Source organism: Dasypus novemcinctus, chromosome 4 (assembly GCF_030445035.2).
Source record: "Dasypus novemcinctus isolate mDasNov1 chromosome 4, mDasNov1.1.hap2, whole genome shotgun sequence".
Taxonomy (NCBI): Eukaryota; Metazoa; Chordata; class Mammalia; order Cingulata; family Dasypodidae; genus Dasypus; species Dasypus novemcinctus.
Window position 1 is genome coordinate 4,866,021 of NC_080676.1, and position 21,505 is coordinate 4,887,525.

At 38.9% G+C, this 21,505-nt stretch overlaps 1 protein-coding gene across 7 annotated transcripts in view; it reads left to right on the forward strand.

The window, feature by feature from the left end:
- Nucleotides 1-21,505, forward strand: part of PPP2R3A (protein phosphatase 2 regulatory subunit B''alpha) — a 250,517-nt gene that overhangs the window by 132,344 nt on the left and 96,668 nt on the right. For all 7 annotated transcript variants that reach the window (XM_058294990.1, XM_058294994.1, XM_058294992.2 and 4 more), the window contains one exon: nucleotides 14,420-14,506. In XM_058294990.1, the coding sequence (XP_058150973.1) occupies nucleotides 14,420-14,506 (87 nt within the window). The remainder of the gene's footprint in view (nucleotides 1-14,419; nucleotides 14,507-21,505) is intronic.

Sequence of the window (21,505 nt, forward strand, 5' to 3'; positions counted from 1 at the left end):
AAATAATTTGGTAATTGCCTTTTCTAATTCTGTAAAGTAAGTTGTTGGGATTTTGATTGATATTGCATTGAATCTATAAATCAGTATGGGTAAGATTGGCATCTTTGTGATACTTATTCTTCCAATCCATGAACACAGAATATCTTTCCATTTGTTTAGGTCTTTTTAAATTTTTTTTTGCATTGTTTTGTAGTTTTCTGCATATAGGTCTGTTACATCTTTGGTTAAATTAATTCTTAGGTATTTGAGTCTTTTTGTTGCTATTGAAAATGGAAGTTTCCCCCTGATTTCCTCCTCAGATTGTTCAGTACTAGTGTACAAAAACATGACTGATTTTTGCATGTTGATCCTGTATCCTGTCACCTAGCTGAATTAATTTATTAGCTCAAGTAGTTTTGTCGTGGATACTTCAGGATTTTCTAAGTACAGGATCATGTCATCTGCAAACAGAGTTTTATTTCCTCTTATTTGAATGCCTTTAATTTTTTTCTTGTCTAATTGCCCTAGCTAGAACTTCTAGTAAATATTGAATAACAGTCATTGACAGTGGGTATCCTTGTCTTGTTCCTGATCTTAGAGGGAAAGCTTTCAACCTTTCCCTATTGAGTATAATGTTGGCTATGAGTTTTTCATATATGCCTTTTATTATATTGAAGAATTTTCCTTCTATTCCTTTCTTTTGAAGTATTTTTGTTTTGTTTTATTTTGTTTTTATCAAAAAGGATGCTGGATTTTGTTGAATGCCTTTTCTGCATCGATTGAGATTATCATATTTTTTCCCTTCAATTTGTTAATGTGGTGTATTATGTTGATTGATTTTCTTGGGTTGAACCAGCCTTGAATACCAGGAATAAAACCCACTTGGTCATGATGTGTAAGTTTTTTGATATGCTGTTGGATTCGATTTGCAAGCATTTTGTTGAGAATTTTTGCATCTATGTTCATTAGAGAGATTGGTCTGTAATTCACTTACAGTATCTCTATCTGGCTTTGGTATTAGGGTGATGTTGACTTCATAAAATGTGTTGGGTAATTTTCCCTCCCCTTCGATTTTTTGAAAGAGTGAAAACAGGATTCGTGTTAATTCTTTTCTAAATGCTTGGTAGAATTCACTTGTGAAGCCCTCTGGTCCTGGACTTTTCTTTTTTGGGAGATTTTTTATGATGGCTTCAATCTCCTTAAATGTGATTTGTTTGTTAAGTTCTTGCATTTCTTGCAGCTTCAGCGTAGGTTGTTTGTGCATTTCTAGGAATTTGTCCATTTCATCTAGGTTGTCTAAATTGTTGGCATACAGTGTCTCATAATTTCCTCTTATGATTCTTTGTATTTCTGTGGGGTCAGTTGTAACTCCCCCCCTTTCATTTCTGATTGTATTTATTTGCATCTTCTTTCTTTTTTTCTTTGTTAGTCTAGCTAGGGGTTTGTCAATTTTATTGATCTTCTCAAAGAACCAGCTTTTGGTCTTGTGGATTGTCTCTATTGTTTTTTGTTCTCAATTTCATTTTTTTCTGCTTTAATCTTAATTATTCCCTTCCTTCTGCTTGCTTTGGGATTGGTTTGCTGTTCTTTTCCTAGTTTCTCTAGTTGTTCATTTAAATCTATGAGTTTAGCTCTTTCTTCTTTTTTAGTATAGGCATTTAGGGCTATAAATTTCCCTCTCAAGACTACCTTCACTGTATCCCATAATCCCCCCCTTGCGGCTTTTTGCTTGCTGTCTCCTTTCTGTGTCCATTCGCTGTGTGTTCTTCTTTGTCTGTATTTTTTATTTTTATTTATTTCTCCCCCATCCCTTGCGGCTTACTTGCTGTCTGCTCTATGTGTCCATTTGTTGCGTGTTCTTCTGTGATTTTGCTTGTCTCCCTTTTTTGTTGCATCACCTTGCTGAGTCGGCGCTCCATGGCGCTTGTGGGCCTACGGCACTCCGCAGCACCCAGGCAGGTCTGCCTTCACAAGGAGGCTCCGGGACAAAAACCCAGGGCCTCCCATATGGTAGACAGGAGCCTAACTGATTGAGCCACAGCCACTTCTCCCATAAGTTTTGATGTGTTTTCGTTTGTCTCAATATATTTACTGATTTCGCTTGTAATTTCTTCTTTGACCTACTAATTATTTAGGAGTGTGTTGTTCAGCCTGCACACATTTGCAAATTTACTTTTTTCCTGTCTTATTGATTTCCAGTTTCATTCCATTATGATCTGAGAAGATGCTTTGTATGATTTCAATCTTTTTTTATTTTTTGAGAGCTGCATTGTGCCCTAACGTATGGAATATCCTTGAGAAAGATCCATGGACACTTGAGAAGAATGTATAACCTGCTGAGTTGGGATGCAGTGTTCTCTATATGTCTCTTATGTTTAACTCAATTATCATATTGCTCAAGTTCTCTGTTTCCTTGTTGATCTTCTGTCTGGTTGTTCTATCCAGTGATGTGAGTGGGGTGTTGAAGTCTCCAACGATTATTTTATAGATGTCTATTTCTCCCTTCAGTTTTCCCAGGGCTTGTCTCATGTATTTTGGGGCACCCTGGTTAAATGCATGGATATTTATGACTGTTATATATTCCTGGTGGATTGTCCCTCTTATTAATATAGGCCTTCTGTATCTCTTACAACTTTTTTGCATTTAAAGTCTGTTTTGTCTGATACTGCTATAGCTACCCCTGCTCTTTTCTAATTACTATTTGTATGGAGTATCTTTTTCCAACCTTTCACTTTCAGCCATTTTGTATCCCTGAGTCTAAGGTGAGTTTCTTATAAGCAGCATATGGATGGCTCATGTTTTTTTATCCATTCTTTCAGCCTGTATTTTTTGATTGGGGAGTTTAACCCATTCATATTCAGTGATATTTCTGTAAATGCCTTATTTGCTTTCTCATTTTATTCTTTGGTTTTCATGTCATACCATATTTTTGTTTATCTTTTTACTCTCTTGGTTATCCTTTCTGCTATTCTTTCTTCTATACTCTCCTCCTGTCTTTTTCTTTCATGTTCTAAGGCTTCCTTTAATATTTCCTGCAAAGGTGGATTCTTTTTTGCAAACTCTTCGTTTCTGTTTGTTTGTGAATATTTTATACTCACCTTCATATTTGAAGGACAATTTTGCTGGCTAAAGAATTCTTGGCTGGCAGTTTTTCTCTTTCAGTATCGTAGTTGTATCATAGCATTGGCTTCTCATCCCTATCGTTTCTAAAGAGAAATCTGCATTAATTCTTACTGGACATCCATTGTATATGATGCTTTGCTTCTCCCTTGCTGCTCTGAGAATTTTCTCTTTATCTTTGACATTTGGCATTCTGAATAGTATATGTCCTGGAGTAGGTCTATTTGGATTTATTCTGATTGCTGTACAATGTGCTTCTTAGATATGTAAGTTCATTTCTTTCATGAAACTTGGGAAATTTTCAACTGTGATTTTCTCAAATACTCTTCCTGCCTCTTTTCCCTTCTCTTCTCCTTCTGGAACTCCCATGATGCATATGTTGTTGGGTTTTGTGTGTCATTCAACTCTCTGAGCCCCTGCTCAATTTTTTCCATTCTTTTCTCTCTTCAATTTTAGCTGTTCGGTAATCAGATCACTTATTCTTTCTTCTGTCATCTCGAGTCTGCTGTTGTATGTCTCAAATGTGTTTTTGAGCTCACCTATTATGTCTTTCATTCCCGTGAACTCTGTTACTTTTCTGTTCAGGATTTCAGAGTCTTGTTTGCACTTGCTCAATGTCTTCTTGATGTCATTTATCTCTTTGACCATATTGTCTTTCAACTTTCTGATTTTGGAAATTTGTGCACATCTCGGCAATTAGTTCTCTCAAATTCTGCATCTCTTCTGGGGCTTTGATATATTCCTTTTCTTGGGCCATGTCTTATATATCTAATATGGCTCATAATTTTTTCTGATCTTTCGGCATCTGATTAGGATGTAGTTTACTCAGATGCTCAGTTTCTCTTTTATAGAGATTTAGTGGGAGGGGGCTGTGTATTACCACTGCTCTTTGATTCTTGGATTGACCTGGATTGTTAGAATTGTCCTGCTGGTTGCTTAAAACTGGACACTTGGACCCAGTAATTGGTTGTAGAGTCACTTTCTGGGGTTTGGGGGAAGGAGGCTATAGAAGCCGGAAAAGCCTCTCCTACTTATTTTTTGTGTGTGTGCACTTCCTTAATCTGCCAGCAGATGGCACTCTTTGGCAGCTCTCAGTTCAGTGCGTGGTAGAAGTGTATCTGTTGCAACACAAACCGGATCACTTGATAGATTTGCCTTGTAATTCAAACTTTCTCTGAGACAATTCTCCAGCCTTCTCTGGCAGCCCCCTCCCTTTTCCTGAGTGGAAATGTTTCCACTCCCCTCTGGTCCTCAACAAGCAGTCCATGTTAGTAGAGGAGGAGGTTGGGAGGGTGGTGTATCCTTAGCCCTTTGCCAGTTCCCACAGCATACAATGGTGCAGACCCACCCAGCCTGGAAGGGCTCCTGGGATACAGCAGACCAAATTTGTGTCAGAAACTGAGTCAGCCTTAGGCTGTGTCCTTCCCTCTCCTGGGGTAGTAGACCCATGGAGCCTCTTTGTCTGTTGTAGTAGCAGGCCCTGAGGTCTGAGAATTCTCAGTTGCTTGGGGGGTGGTGCCAGCAGCAGTAGCCGCTGGTTTCAGTTCACAGTTCTGTCGACGAAATTCCCCTCCTTTGTCCTTTTTTTCCTCTGGGTGGTGTCCAGCCTTTGCCTGGTGTCCTAAACCCTAGAAGATCTTTTTGTAGGCTGTTTTGGCCTGTCCTCTAGCTATTTTTCTGGAGGAGAAGAGCAGTCAGAACATTTTAACAGCATAATTAAGATTTTTAAGAGTTGGTAAGATCTTAGAAATAATGTAGTCCAACCTTCTACCCAATTTAGAAAATACCCTCTACAGAGAAATATTTTATTGAAATTCATTCTTAGAAAAGATGTGAAAGAGCAGAACATTAAAACAGAAGTAAGGAAAGTAGATTTGGCTCAATTGATAGAGCATCTGCCTAGCACATGGGAGGTCCAGGGTTCAAACCCAGGGCCTCCTGACCCATGAGGAGTGCTGATGTGTGCAAGGAATGCCGTGTCATGCAGGGATGTCCCCTGCGTAGGGGAGTCCCATGCACAAGGAGTGCGCCCTGTAAGGAGAGCCACCCCACACAAAAAAAGCGCAGCCTGCCCAGGAGTGGCACCGCACACACGGAGAGCTGACGCAGCAAGATGATGCAACAGAAAGAGACACAGATTCCTGGTGCCACTGGATAATGCAGGTGGACGCAGAAGAACACACAGCGAAAGGACAGAGAGGGCAGACATCAGGGGGAGGGGGGAAGGGGAGAGAAATAAATAAAATAAATCTTTAAAAAAAAAAGGTAAATTTTCTTTTACTACACTATCTAGTTTGGTATTTCTTGAAGTATGATCTCTGGATGTATGACGGTCTTTGGTTGTCAAGTGGTTCCTGTAGGTTTTATGATTTTAAAGTGAAAAGCCATGAAATTATTTTGTTCATGTACAGTTAGCATTTTCCCAGAAATTCTACTATCTTATTAATAATTGTTGAACCTGGGAAACGGACTTTGGCCCAGTGGTTAGGGCGTCCGTCTACCATATGGGAGGTCCGCGGTTCAAACCCCGGGCCGCCTTGACCCGTGTGGAGCTGGCCATGCGCAGTGCTGATGCGCGCAAGGAGTGCCGTGCCACGCAAGGGTGTCCCCCGCGTGGGGGAGCCCCACGCGCAAGGAGTGCGCCCGTGAGGAAAGCCGCCCAGCGTGAAAAGAAAGAGCAGCCTGCCCAGGAATGGCGCCGCCCACACTTCCCGTGCCGCTGACGACAACAGAAGCGGGTGCCGCTGACGACAACAGAAGCGGACAAAGAAACAAGACGCAGCAAACAGACACCAAGAACAGACAACCAGGGGAGGGGGGGAAATTAAATAAAATAAATAAATCTTTAAAAAAATAATAATAATAATAATAATAATAATAATAATTGTTGAACCTAAAGGACTATCTTGGTCAGTTAACAGGATTATCTCTGCTGATATATTTTTGTGGCATTTGCATATTATTGTTATATTTGTTAAATATACATTTGGTGTTAATATTGTGAGTCTGTTGCTCAGAATTAGTGACTAAAGTATAAAAAACTTGTGACGAAAATAGAGTGACAATATGTTACCATTCTTAACATAAATAATAAAGAGCCAATTGAGAATATAGAATCTGTATGTACAAAGACAAATGAACCTGCTATTGTGATAATGTCATAATGGCACCCCAAAAGAGAAAATGAAAAGTATAACAATGAATATCTAGAAATAGAATTTTATTGGACTTGTTATCTGTTTTCCCCAGTGCCTTTTCTATTATGAAAGTCAGTCAAATAATGACATGAAGTCACTGAATCTTTTGCATTATTTCAGAATACTGTGAGTTTTTCTAGAACAAATGCAAAATAAGGCCTCAAATATGAAATTATTTGATTTTGTTTTTAAGGCAGAAAAGAGACCAAACTAAAGAGACATCATTCTTACCCTGCTTATGGCAAAAACAGATAAGGACACACTCTTTCCAGGAAATTTATAAAAATCAACCTCAGAATTAATGACAGATATCTCAGAAGAAGCAAAATTATTTCATTATATAACTATTGAATGAAATCTCAGTGGCATACAGTATAAAAGAACAGTTAATGTATTATGTTTACATGTGACAGTTATTCAGTTATTTCACTTGGCAGTTGGAAGAAACTCTGACAAAGTAAGACTCAAATATTAGCTTATGTATGATGAAGAAAAGTTAGGCAAGTTTTATTTTCTGTTTATAACTGAAAACGTGGTACTGGAAAAGACTGTTTTCGTTGACTACTTTGTCTAAAAGACTGGAAAGGCAGCTTAGCACCTTTGTCCACAGCAAAGAAGGCCGTTAATGCCCAAATAAGAAACTGCACCTAAAACAAGTCCATATTCTCCTTTATTCACAGAAAAGACTTGGCAATAAGAAATATGCCTCCTATACTGAATTATTTTTGACAGACTAATGAAAATGAAAATATATTGGAAATACCCAGAAAACTGTAGCTCTTGAGTGTGCAGTTTTATATGCTGTGCAAAGAAATTGCCAGTACATGGAGGCTCTGCTTATCCAAACTGGCATGTGCTGACTTTTGAGGAAAGAGGTCTTTACATGAGTTTTTGAAGTAAGTGATGAGATCTACAATACTTTTTTTTTATGACACTGGTGCTCACAGTAAAGATATTTCTGTGCCTTGTTCACATGATGCCTTAGTGATGTATTTAGTTTCTTGATTGGCCCAAATCTATCACTTCTGGCTTAAGTGCTATTATTTTCATTGTTGAGGATACTGGGATTTCCTATGACTGTGCTATGGTACAGACTGCGCGTCACTAAGAGCTTAACTCTTTCCTTTTGAAGACTTTCCTCCTTGACAGAGAAAGAAATCATGGTTATTAGATACTTTTTTAAAAAAGTTCAAATTCTGCAAAAGACCATGAAGAGATACTTTTTTTTTGAGGTACCACAGCCTGGGATTGAACCAGGCCTTCATATCTTATGTAAAAAGCTGGCGCCCAACCACTGAGCCACATCCACTTCCTTGAGTTGGATTTTCCCGTTTGTTTTGCTTATTGTTTGTTTTTTTCAGGAGGCACAGGGAACCAAACCCAGGACCTCTCGTGTGGGAGGCAGGCATTCAACTGCTTGAACCACATCCGCTCCTTGGAAATACTTTTTGGAGCCAGCTATAACCAAAGAGTGGATCAGGAATCCACTTGCCACTCTCTGCCAAGTAGAAGACAGGCTCTAGTATTTGCATATGTTCATGGTCTTAGCCATCATGTCATCCAGAGTGAGAAATCTCTTTGTAATTTCTGTGTCTGCATTCGAGCTAGTTATCAAAAACTATCTGACAGAGCCACCAATACTTATTTCCATTCCTGGTGAACTATAACTGTGAATTAACAGTTTCTAATTTAATATAAATACACTAAATATAAAGAAGGAGAAGGAGGGGCTATGGAGGAGGAGGACGATCGCTGTTAAATTGACTAGTGATCCCTTGGTGAAAGATTGCCAAATTTCATTTCTCTTACCTGCAGTAAATAATTCTTCTATTATCAATTTTTAAATCTTTTCAATTGTGATTAATTTTGCCTAAAACACACGTAGACCGGAGGTTAGAAAAAACTGTAAAACCAGCAGGTACACGCTCTCACCACTAGGTGGTGACATTACCTTGATAAGCTAAAATGCTGAATCAGTACTGTGGAAACCAAAAAATTTGCTGATCAAAGTAAGGTCACTGAATAAGGAGATTTAGGCTATGAAAAAAGTAGAATGCAGGTACATTTTTAATAGTATTAGATAAGTAGGTTTTCAGAAGCTAAAAATAGGAAATGCCTAGCAGTCAAACCGTTTGCAAATTTTAAAAATTCTGTCAAAAAGAACAAAAAAGTAAGTAGAGAATAAAACTAGAAACAAATGTAAATACAGAAATAGTTCTGTAATTTTAATTGTTACACAGTACTTACTTCCATAATAATATAAAGTATTTGAGGAGCATATAAATATAAAATTTAGATAGGAAACACAGATTTTAAGATAAATCTACCTCCAAAATCAAGAAATCAGGAAAAAAAAATCTAATTATGCTCATTAAAGAAAAATTTGGTATAATATTATATATTGAAATTAACTTAAGAAAGAGGGCATGGAATTATGATAAATGAAGTTCTTAATGTTTATTTTCGTATATATAATTTCTGAACTAAAAATCCTCCATCTTTTTCTCAACATGAACTTTTGCCAAGCTGGTGCTGAGAATACAGTGTTGAGTGAGATACATCCTCTACCTTCAAGGACCTCTGAGTCTAAGAGGTTGGGGCCAGTAGAGAAGTTAGGCACCGCTGAATCCAACACCACCACCATCACCCATGCAGGAATCCTGTCACCTTCTTCCTAAACACTTGTGGTGGAAAGAATCCTCTCTGTTTCATACACAACCCATTGCTTCATAGGGCTATTTTTAGAAAACTCTTCTGTATTTTGAACCATTTCAGAATAAGGGCATTTCTGTCTAGTAGTTGTGATTCTGTCAATGTCAAATTAAGGTCCCTTAGAGTTTGGAGGAGATGACAGGTCACCTTCTAGGTCCAAGAGAGCAGACCCACCCATGCATGTGGAAAGGGTGAGTATCCCTGGAGCGTGAAGAGGGCAGGCCTCCGCCCAGTTGTTCAGGAAGAGTGCTGCTGCCCCAGTCTTCACAGAGGGTAGAGCATATTCTCCAGCGATTGTGGAGAGTCTGGCCATAACCCTGATGCTTGGAGAGGAGGCGCCTTCACCCCAGTGTTTAGGAGAGCATGGGAAGGGGTGGGGCTGCACAAGCACTTGGGAAGTGTGGGGCTGCCACTCTTAGGCCTTCAGGACAAAATGCCCTTCTGTAGATGACTCTCAGAACTTGAAATCAAATGGAGTATGCCCTGCAGGGTTTCAGAATTATTTGGAACCCATGACCTCTATTTTCCTTCTGTTTTCTTCCTGTAGGAATTGTTTATCTTATGCCTGCCCCTCCTTTGTATATTGAAAGGAGATAACTTGTTCTCTGAGTTTCACAGGTCCACAGATGAAAAGAATTGTTCCCCAAGAGACAGCACACCTATAACTGATTTTAATGAAACTTTGTACTTAGTATTGCTACTGAAATGACTTAAGGCTTTTGGGATATTTTGATGGAATTAATGTATTTTGCATGTAGAAAGAATCTGTCTTTTTGGGGTCCAGAGGGCAGAGTGTGTTAGTTTGAAGTTGTATGTCTGGTAAAAAAAGAAAAAAGAAAAACATATTCTTAAATCTAATTCATTCCTGTGGATGTAAAGCCATTGTAAGTAGGACCTTTTGAGGAAGCCACTTCAGTTAACATGTGACCCACCTCATTCAGGATGGGTCTTAATCCTTTTACTAGAGTCCTTTATAAATAGTTTATATATACAGAGAGAGAGAGAGAGAATATGAACCAGAAAAGCAAGAAGCTGAAAGCAGTGAAACCCAGAAGAGAAAGGAGAGATCTGCAGACATTGCCACATACCTTGCCATGTGGCAGAGGAACTAAGGATCACCGGCACCCAGACTTCAAGAAAAAAGCATCGCCTTGATAATGCCTTGATTTGTACATTTTCATGGCCTCAAACGTTAAGCTACTGAATTCCCATTGTTTAAACAGCACGTTTTATTGTATCTGCTTTAAGCACCCTAGGAACACTCATACAAGCGACCTTCTTTAAGGTTAAATTCCCATTTCTCATCAGAAACCATGGAAGCAAGAAGGTAGTGAGATGACATATTTAAAGTGCTGAAAGCAAAATCTGCCAACCAAGAATTCTGTATGTACCACACTAATGCAATGTGTTAATAATAGGGTGGTATACAGGGACCCTGTATTTTGGGCTTGATTTTTCTATACACCCACAATTTCTCTAATATAAAAAAATAGAATTAATAGAGTTCTGCATCTGGCAAATTGAAGTTGTCTTTAAAAGTGGGGGAGGGATTATGACATCCCTAGATAAAAATGGAGGGACTTCACCACCACTAGCCTAGCCCTGGAAGAGATGCTGAAGGGAGTTGTACAGGTTGAAAGGAAAGGATTAGATGATTTATTGAAGCCACGTCAAGAAATAAAGATCTCTAGTAAACATAATGACTTAGTAAAGATTAATATTAAATAGAAATATCAGAACTGTTATATTTTTGGTTTGTAATGCCACTTTTTACTTCCTACTGTTAGCAGAACACTCTGGGTTCTGGGCTTCCAGATTCTTGGCTTATGTCGCATAAAGGAAGTTAAGGACACACTACAGGGTAGGCAAGGGAATAAAGAGTTTATTAAGAAACAAGAAAAGAAAAACAGTATGCATTCTGAGACATGGATTGTGGGTGTGGTGCAGGATGAGCCACCCACCTGGGGCCCCAGGTTAGGCCTTTTAAGACCTTTTCTCCTCCCCCTTCCCAGTCCTGGGGAGCGGCCCCAGCTGTTTGCTGTTCTGAGTGGTTGCCCTGCCTGTGAGCTCTCAGGGAGCCAGTGGGGAAGCCTGTTGTTTGGAGGTATCCAGGGCTTCCTCTTGACCTGGGAAAGAGTTCCAAATGGGACCTTGTGGCCTAGGTGGAGTCTTTTTAAGTAGCAAGGGACTTCCAAGCGGGCGGCCATGTTCTCTGCCAGGTGCCAGCCACGTTCCCTCTTTCTCTGTGCCAACCTGCCTCACTACAGATCTGAAAGGCACATGCATAAAATGCAATGATATATCAGTGGTTTGGGATTCATGTTTAAATATGTCATTTGTGACAAGAACTCCATAAAAGTAGGGGGAGGGGAACAGAAGGATATAGAACAAAGTTTATTTATGTTGTTGAAGTAAATTGGTATCAAGGCAGACAAAATGATTACAGATTTAGGATATTAAATTTAAACCCCAAGCTATTCACAAAGAAAATATCAGAGAATATGCATGCAAACTCAGAGAGACAGAAATTAGGGAACAGATTGCCAGGAGTAGAGTACAGGGGAATGGGGACTTAATGCAAAATGAGTGTAGGGTTTCTTTTTGGGGCAAAGGGTAAGTTCTAGTAATGGAAAGTGGTAAGGGAACTGCAACATTGTGAATATGATTAATAACACTGAATGGTATGCTTGGTAGGGGTTGGGATGGGGAGATTTCTGTTCTATACATGTTTTCACAATTTCCGCCCCCCACATGGCTTCTCTCTTTTTTTTTTTTTTAAAGATTTATTTCTCTCCCTTTCCCCTCCCCCGCCCCCCCAGAGAGAGAGTCTGCTCTCTGTGTCCATTCACTGTGTCTTCTTCTGTGGAAATCTGTGTCTCATTTTTTGTTGCGTCACCTTGCTGCGTCAGCTCTGTGTGTGCGGCACCATTCCTGGGCAGGCTACGCTTTTTTTCACACTGGGCAGCTCTCTTTATGGGGCACACTCCTTGCACATGGGGCTCCCCTACGCAGGGAACACCCCTGCATGGCAGGGCACTCCTTGTGTGCATCAGCACTGTGCGTGGGTCAGCCCACCACACGGGTCAGAAGGCCCTGGGTTTGAATCTTGGACCTCCCATTGGTAGGCGGATGCCCTATCCATTGGGCCAAATTCGCTTCCCTGTTTTCACAATTAAAAAAGAAGGAGAAACTAATGAGATAATGACAGTTAAATATAACATGGTACTGGATGGAATCTAAGAATAGAGGAGAAAAGGCTCAAAAGGACATTAATTGGGACATAAGAAAAAATTGGAATATAGAATGTACACTTTATGTTGATAAAAGAAAAACTTTTCATGCCATTTAGGATCTCACAGCTTTATTGGGCGATTCATGAATCAGGCATCGTCCCATTCAGAAAGTAGAAGGGAGCTCCACCAATGTGGTAGAAAGGAGAATCTCATATAGTGCAAATGCAAAAGCAAGTTAGGATATGTTCTGACTGGCTGACGCTAAGTTTACGTTTTACTTAGGGAAGTCTTACAAAGTGGGGAACGTGGTTGCTTAGTAATGAGGAAGTTAGCTGGCATAAGAATGAGGACTTTAGCAGCTGATAACTAATGGGCTGTATTTAAATTTGGTTTTCTAGGCAAGCCAGGCATTTGCAGGAAATAGCTTAGGTTTTTGGTTTTGCTGATGTGGGGCTTAGTATGGGGGCCTCCATGTTGGGTCTACTAGATTTTATTTATTAATATCAGTGTTAAATTTCTTGAACTTGAATAACTGCACTTAAGTTGACTACATAAGTGGCTATCATACAAAATGTACATGGAAGTATTATGTGTTCAAGGAGTATGATGTGTGCAACCAGCTCTCACATGTTCAAAAGAAGGATGGATGGATGGATGGGAAGTGAAGAAAAGGAGGAAGGACAGGTTAGGAAAGGAAGGAAGAAAGAGGGGAACAGGCATAGCTCAGTGGTTGAGCACCTGCTTCCCATATAGGGTCCTAGGTTCTACCTCTGATACCTCCATAAAAGGAAGGGGAGTGGGAGGGAGGAAAGGAAGAAGGAAGGAGGCAAAACGTTAAAACTGGTAGATCTGGGTATCTGCATGGTGGGAGATGTTGCAGTTCTCTGAATGGAGTTTGTATTATTTTTACAACTTTGGTGCTGATTTTTAAAAATCAGCCCGAGTACCAAAAAAAGCTGTTTCAATTGCCCTTCTCACCACTGCTTCCTTTTGGAGAAGAAAATTAGTGGGTGAAAGGGAAGTTTATTGGGTGGGAATAACTTCCTACAGTCCCCGTCTTCCTTCTCCAGTCCTCTTGCGTACCACCAGTCCACCCCTCCCCTCTTCTCAGCACATTGCTTCCATCCCTTCCTCTGTCAGCTCATCCAGGGTCTTCTCCTCCTCTGTCAGACCCCATCCAGGGTCTTCTCCAGAGGCTCACTGCACTAAACTCATTAAAACACTAGCTAACAGCAAGGGTATTCACACCCAAATAAGGACACAGGGATATAAACTATCCTGCATGTATTTGAGTTTCCATTGATAGTTCTGGAGACTAGAAGTCTTCAAGACTCCAAAGAACAAGGATACAATAAACAGTCATACCACTAGGCAACCATTCTTCTGACTGATTGTTAAGCCAACCCAGCAGATATTTCTCACTTCATTTGTCTTCCCAAATTGTCCACCCCAGTGTGCACTGCATGAACAGGCATCACTGTAAGATGAAAGGTAAATAAAGGAAATAACACATAGATAGATAGAAAATGCTTGTGAGCAGAGAATAATGTTCTATTCTTCTTAGAAATATAAAGGTCAGTGGCAGACTTGGCCCAGTGGTTAGGGGTTCCGTCTACCACATGGGAGGTCCACGGTTCAAACCCCGGGCCTCCTTGACCCGTGTGCAGCTGGCCCATGCGCAGTGCTGATGCGCGCAAGGAGTGCCCTGCCATGCAGGGGTACCCCCACATAGGGGAGCCCCACGTGCAAGGAGTGCACCCCTTAAGAAGAGCCACCCAGCGCTAAAGAAAGTGCAGCCTGCCCAGGAATGATGCTGCACACATGGAGAGTTGACACAACAAGATGACGCAATAAAAAGAAACACAGATTCCCGTGCTGCTGACAACAATAGAAGGGGACAAAGAATACGCAGCAAATGGACACAGAGAACAGACAGCCGGGGTGGGGGGGGGGGGGAAAGGGGAGAGAAATAAATAAATCTTTAAGAAAAAAGAAAAAAAGAAATATAAATTCAAAATATAGAGAGATTCAAAAATATGGTACTAATTTTTACTAGTAGTTACATTTAACATAATAAGCCCCAAATCAGCTTGGTTCAGAGTACTTTTATGAGATGACCTTTGGTAGAGTAATAATCTTTAATGTTTTTATTTCCTTTTGTTTTGCTCCTGGAACCAGGTTATTCAGCGAATATTCTACACAGTCAACAGATCTTGGAGTGGAAAGATCACTTCGACAGAGATAAGAAAAAGCAACTTTTTGCAAGTATGCCTCTCATTGGAATTCAGATATAAAAAGCAATTTAAATAATATTCTTTTTTACTTCATTTAACAAATTGCACGCTCACTGTACGCAGAGCACTGCCACTACTCTTAGTATTAAGCACTTCTCCAGTACATATGTATGCTGTGTGCAGAGAAGGCATATGACCTTGGCCTTGATAGATATCAGGAGTTTACCAAGAGAAAAATTAGAAGAAAGGGGGATTCCAGAAAGAGGCAACAACATAAACAGAGGCCCAGAAGCATGAAAATGTCATGTTCAAGAACTGCAGGACAGTCTCAAGTGTCTAAAGAACAGACTCCATAGAGAGAGTGACCAAAAATGAGGCGGGAGTGGTGAGCTGGGACCAGAATGGGAAGGTCTTGCAAAAAAAATGTGCCTACGTATTTGGATTGAGCCTTTCAAAGGACTTTCAGCAGTGACTCTTAACCTAGCTGGGAAAAAGTATTCAAAATTCCTTTTAAGAAAGAATACAATTTCAATCAATTGTTTTTTTATTTTACCAAATGAGAGAAATTAGATAGTATTGACCACTAGCGGGAGCCTTTTACTGAAGTAATCTTTATGGGAGCCTTTTACTGAAGTAATCTTTATGTCTAATTAAGTATCTGTAAGCCTAAAGAAAGTAGAATTGTTTACCCTTGATTAAAAGGAAATGAAATATATCCTTTTAAATGAATCACACATACTTAATGAAGCTTAGGCTAATAATATAATCTTATATACTCTATGTTTTTTGCTAATTTCATCTGGACAGACAAGGTAAAATTAGTAATCTATGATGGACCTATACAGTTATTTTTTATTCTATACTAGACAGTCATCATCACAGTCATTGTTAATATTTATTGAGTACCTTGTAGCCACGTGGGCTCTCAGTAGGTAATAGGGCATGGGCTAGCATAGCAGTAATTCCATAAAAGAGGCCTGACACCTGAAGAATGATGATAATAATCCCTCACCATTCCTTCAGCACATGATACTTAGTTGTTTCTAAAACATCATTATCCATGTGTTTTTTAATCAGTGATAAAATTTGAGGCCCTGCTATGGTTGAATGACTTATAAGGTCACACAACAAGTAAAGGGCTAAACTAGAAATAGTACTCAAATGTTCTTCCTAGAACATAATTTTAGTGTCCCCTCCCTTTTCTTTCCTACCCCGCTTCTTAGTCTTCCTCATAGAACATGAGTATGTGCTTGTAAAATATTCAAATAATATGAACACATCTACAGTAATAAGCCTAAATTGTTATTTATCTCCCTGCCACCCTGCACCATTTCACTGCCTTTCCCAGAGGGAACCCACATTATCTGTGGTATTATTCCTTTATGTATGTATACAGGGAGTATATAGTTTTGTTTTATAGGCTGCTTTTTAAATTGTTTTTGTTTTTAAGCATAAGAGATCCTTCTCTTAAGTACTTCATAATGTTTTATTGCACGACATACTATAGTTAATTATATAGCCCCCATTGATGAACATTCAAATTGTTTTCAGATTTTCCCTATTATAGTGATACATGAACATCCTTGTACTTTCCACTTGGGTATATAAGGTGAGAATTTCTCTAGAATGGTATCCGTCCTTTTCATTTTATGGCACTCCAGTAAGTGAAAATGATAGCTGCTTGCTTCTCATGATTTGTTTTATCCAAAGTCTTCTGCTTAATACATTTTAAAGGACATTTTATAAAATATAACATTACGGAAAAGTTTGGAAAACAGAAGGAAACTCATATTTTATTAGCCTAATACAATTAATATCATACTGACCTATGTTCTTCTACTCTCCTTCAAAGGCATATGATAAAAAATACAATTCATCCAAAGTGTACAATCAATGGTATTTGGTATAATCACATTAGTTCTGCATTTATCACCTCAGTCATTATTAGAGCATTTTTATTATTTCAATAATAATAAAAAAACAGACAAATGAGAAAATTCCTCACCTCTCAATCTCTGTTTCCCCTCTGAAAATAGCTGATATTCTGACTATTCTTGCACAGTTATTTGTTTATTAAGCAGTTTTATTGAGATATAGTCACATACCATATGATCTATCCAAAGTATATAATCAATGGCCTTTAGTATAATCACATTCATCATCTCGAAAATTTTAGAACAATTTCATTCCTCCAAAAAAGAAAGATTCCATACCCCTTAGCATGCCTTCTCCAGCCCTATATAACCACTAATCTAATTTTGCCTTTATAAATTGATTTATATTTATGTTTTATATAAATGGAATCATACAGTATATAGTATTCTTTGATCTCTTATCATTGTCTTTTTTGGTCCAATATTAACATTTTGTAGAGTTAACCTACATTTGTTCAGCTTCAAAGAAAAATGGTCTTATATATGCAATTTTACCTGTATTCATATTTCACATATTTATATTTCACATTGTCTATTTAATTCAAAATAGCGCAGTCATACAGTGTTTGCCCTTTTGTGTCTGGCTTACTTCATGCAATACAATGCCCTCCAGATTCATCCATGTTGTCATATGTTTCACGACTTCATTTCTTCTTATCGCTGAATAATCTTCCATCATTTGTATACTCCACAAGTTGTTTATCCATTCATCTATTGGTTAACACCTAGGTTGTTTCAATCTTTTGGCTGCTATGAACATCAGTGTGCAGCTGTCTATTCGTGTCATTGCTCTCCGTTTTTCTGGGTATATACCTAGCAATGATATTGCCAAGTCTATATTTAACTTCCTTAGGAACTGCCAAACAGTCCTCCACAGTGACTGTACCATCCTTCATTCCTACCAGCACTGAATAAGCACTCCTGTCTCTCCACATCCTCTCCAACATTGACAGTTTTCCAACTTTTTAATAGCGGCCAGTCTAATAGGTGTAAAATGATATCTCATTGTAGTTTTGATTCGCATTTCCCTAATCACTACTGATGCTGTACATTTTTCATGTGTTTCTTCGCCATTTGTATTTCTTCTTTGAATAGTTTTTTTTCAAGTCTTTTGCCCATTTTTTTAATTGGATAGTTTATCTTTTTGTTGTTGAGTTGTGTGATCTCCTTATGTATCATGAGTATTAAACCCTCATCAGTTATGTGATTGCCAAATATTTTCTCCTATTGAGTTGGCTACCTTTTCTCCCATTTGAGTTGGCTGCCTTTTCACCCTTTTGAAATGTTTAAAAAAAATATTCCACTCAAATAGTAACCAAAAAAAGAGCTGGGGTAGCAATACTAATGTAGGACAAAATAGATTTTAAATGCAAAAGTGTTAAAAGGGATGAAAAAGATCATTATATATTAATAAAATAGGCAATTCAGCAAGAAGAAATAACTATACTAGATATTTATACACCTAACCTGATTGCCCCAAGATCCCTGAGGCACACATTGGCAAAACTGATGGGAAAAATAGATGTCTCTACAATAATAGTTGGAGACTTCAATACAGCACTCTCAATAATGGATAGAACACCTGCAGAGGATAAATAAAGAACTTGAATAATATAATAAATGATATGATAAATGAACTAGACCCAACAGACATTTGTAGAGCATTGCACCCCAAAACAGCAGAATATACATTCTTTTCAAGTGCTCATGGATCCTTCTCCAAGATAGATCATAAATGTTGGGTCACAAGACAAGTCTCAATAAATTTTAAAAGATTGAAATTATACAAAACACTTTCTCTGATCAAAACCTGTGTTTTCCCTTTAACCACATCATGATTTTCCTTTGTTTCTATATATACAGACATTATAATTTCTATAAAATCTTCCACTGAGGACATATACCATGATTTAATAATTTACATTGTTTTAAATTTGCCACAGCATTTTGGTTTCCCAGTGTTTGCAGTTTCCAAAATAGTTTTTTATCAGATTAATACATTTGCGTTGGGAAGCAGATTTGGCCCAATGAATAAGGCATCCGCCTACCACAAGGGAGGTCCGTGGTTCAAACCCCAGACCTTCTTGAGCTGTATGGAGCTGGCCCATGCGCAGTGCTAATGCATGCAAGGAGTGCCATGCCATGCAGGGGTGTCCCCGGCATAGGGGAGCCCCACACACAAGGAGTGCACCCCATAAGGAGAGCTGCCCAGCGCGAAAGAAAGTGCAGCCTGCCCAAGAATGGTGCCGCACACACGGAGAGCTGACACAACAAGATGATGCAACAAAAAAAGAAACACAGATTCCCGGTGCCGCTGATAAGGATAGAAGCGGTCACAGAAGAACACATAGTGAATGGACACAGAGAGCAGACAACTGGGGGGGAGTGGAAGGGGAGAGAAATAAATAAATCTTTAAAAAAAAAAAACATTTGCATTATGAAATAGCCCTTTTTGCCACTTATAATGCTTTTCACCTTGACTTCCATTTATTTTGTATTATTTGATACATTTTCTTTTTTTTTAAAGCAGTTTGTTTTATTGAGATATATTCACATACCATACAATCTATCCAAAGTGTACAGATAATGGCTTTTAGTATACTCGCAGTGTTGTGTATTCATCACCGCTCAAAATTTTAGAATGATTTCATTACTCCAAAAAGAAAAACTCTACAACCCCTTAGCGTCACCTCTCAAAACCTCTATCCTTCCACAGCCTTACATAACCACTAATGTAATTCTGTCTTTATAAATTGACTTATATTTACATTTTATATAAATGAAATTGTACAATATATAGTACTTTTTGTGTTTGGTTTCTTTCACATAGCATAATAGGTTTTTTTGGCTGATTAATATCTTGTAACAGTAACATACACTTGTTCAGTTTCAAAGAAAATCAGTCATATATGCAATATTACCCATATTCATATTTCACATGAAATTTTACTGTGCTATACAGTCCCATGTTACATTTTTTAGCTTTCATTCTAGTAATATACATGACCTTAGACTTTTCCTTTCAATCACTGTCATAACCTTATAATAGCACTGCTAGTTACAGACACTATGCTATGCTCTCAACATTTCTATTCATTTCCAAAAATTAACAAATAACCTTTTTACCAGTTCTGCACGGATTAACCATCAGCTTTTCATTCTCTGGCCTCATTCTATTTTCTGGTGACCCATATTTTTGTTATTAACTCCATGAGTTTACATAATATATTTAGTTCATAATAGCACAGTCATGCAGTATTTGTCCTTTTGTCTCTGGCTTGCTTCATGCAACTTAATGTCCTCCAGGTTCATCCATGTTGTCATATACTCCACAACTTCATTTCTTCTTACAGCTGCATAATATTTCCATTGTTTTCCTTGTGTTCTTTCACCCTTTATATTTCTTTTTTGGACAAATGTCTATTCAAGTCTTTTGCCTAGTTTTTAATCAGATCACTTGTCATTTTATTATTGATTGTAGCATTTCTTTATTTATTCTGGATATTAAACCCTTATCAGATACGTGATTTCCAAATATTTTCTCCCATTGAATTGGCTGCCTTTTCCCCCTTTTGACACCATCCTGTGAGGTGCAAAAGTGTTTAATTTTGAGGCGGTCCCATTTACCTATGTTTTCTTTCGTTGCACATGCTTTGGCTGTAAGGTCCAAGAAATCACCACCTACAACAAGATCTTGAAAATGTTTCCCAGCCTTTTCCTCTATTAGTTTTATGGCCCCTGACTTTTATATTTAGGTCTTTGATTCATTTTTAGTTGATTCTTGTATAGGGAGTGAGATGGGGTCCTCTTTCATTCTTTTGATTATGGATATCCAGTTCACCCAGCACCATTTGGTGAAGAGACTGTTTTGTCTGTTAACATGGACTTGGTAGGATTGTCAAAAACCAGTTCAGAGAAGCAGGTATAGCTCAAGTAGTTGAGTGCCTCCTTGCCATGTACACAGTCCCAAATTCGATCCCAGTACCTCCTAAAAACAAACAAACAAACAAAAAAACCTCCATTAGGAAGCAGATGTAGCTCAGTGATTGAGTGCCTGCTCCCCATGTATGAGGTCCTGGGTTCAATCCCAGGTACCTCCTTAAAAAAAAAAAAAAGAAACCAGTTGGCCATAGAGATAATGGTTTATTTCTGGATACTCAGTTCTTTTCCACTGGTTAGTGTGTCTCTTTATGACATTGCCATTCTGGGGTTTTTTTTTAAGGTTTTTTTTCTTTATTTCTCCCCACCCCCCTTGCTGCTTACACTTGCTGTGTCTGTCTGTCTTCCTTGTTTCTTTAGTAGGCACCGGGAACCAATCCCGGAACCTTCAATGTGGGAGGGAGGCACCTAATTGCTCGAGCCATCTCTGCCCCTGGCTTAGTTGTGTCTGTCTCTCGTTATGTTTTTCTTCTTGCGTCATCTTGCATCATCTTGTTGCATCAGCTCGCCACACCTGCCCTTCGCGTCAGCTCACTGTCTTGCTCGTCGTCTTTAGGAGGCACTGGGAGCTGAACCTGGGACCTCCCATATGATAGGCAGGAGCTCAGTTGCTTAAGCTACATCTGTTTCTCACCATTCTGTTTTGACACTGTAGCTTTGTAATATGTTTCAAGGATAGGCAGGGAATGTCTTTCCATATCATTCCTTTTTTAGGATGATTTTGGCTGTTAAGGTGCACTTTCCCTTCTAAATAAATTTGTTAATTGCCTTTTCTGTTTCTGTAAAGTAAGTTTTTGGAATTTTGAATTCCATTGCATTGAATCTTTTTTTTTTTTAGATTTATTTTTATTTCTCTTTTTTCGCTCTGGGCGGCTCTCCTTACGGGGCGCACTCCTTGCGCATGGGGCTCCCCTACACGGGAGACACCCCTGCATGGCACGGCACTCCTTGCATGCATCAGCACTGCGCATGGGCCAGCTGCACACGGGTCAAGGAGGCCCAGGGTTTGAACTGCAGACCTCCCGTGTGGTAGGCGGACGCCCTATCTATTGGGCCAAGTCCTCTTCCCTGCATTGAATCTTTAAATCAGTTTGGGTAGGACTGACATCTTTGCGATATTTAGTCTTCCAGTCCATGAACACAGAATATCTTTCCAT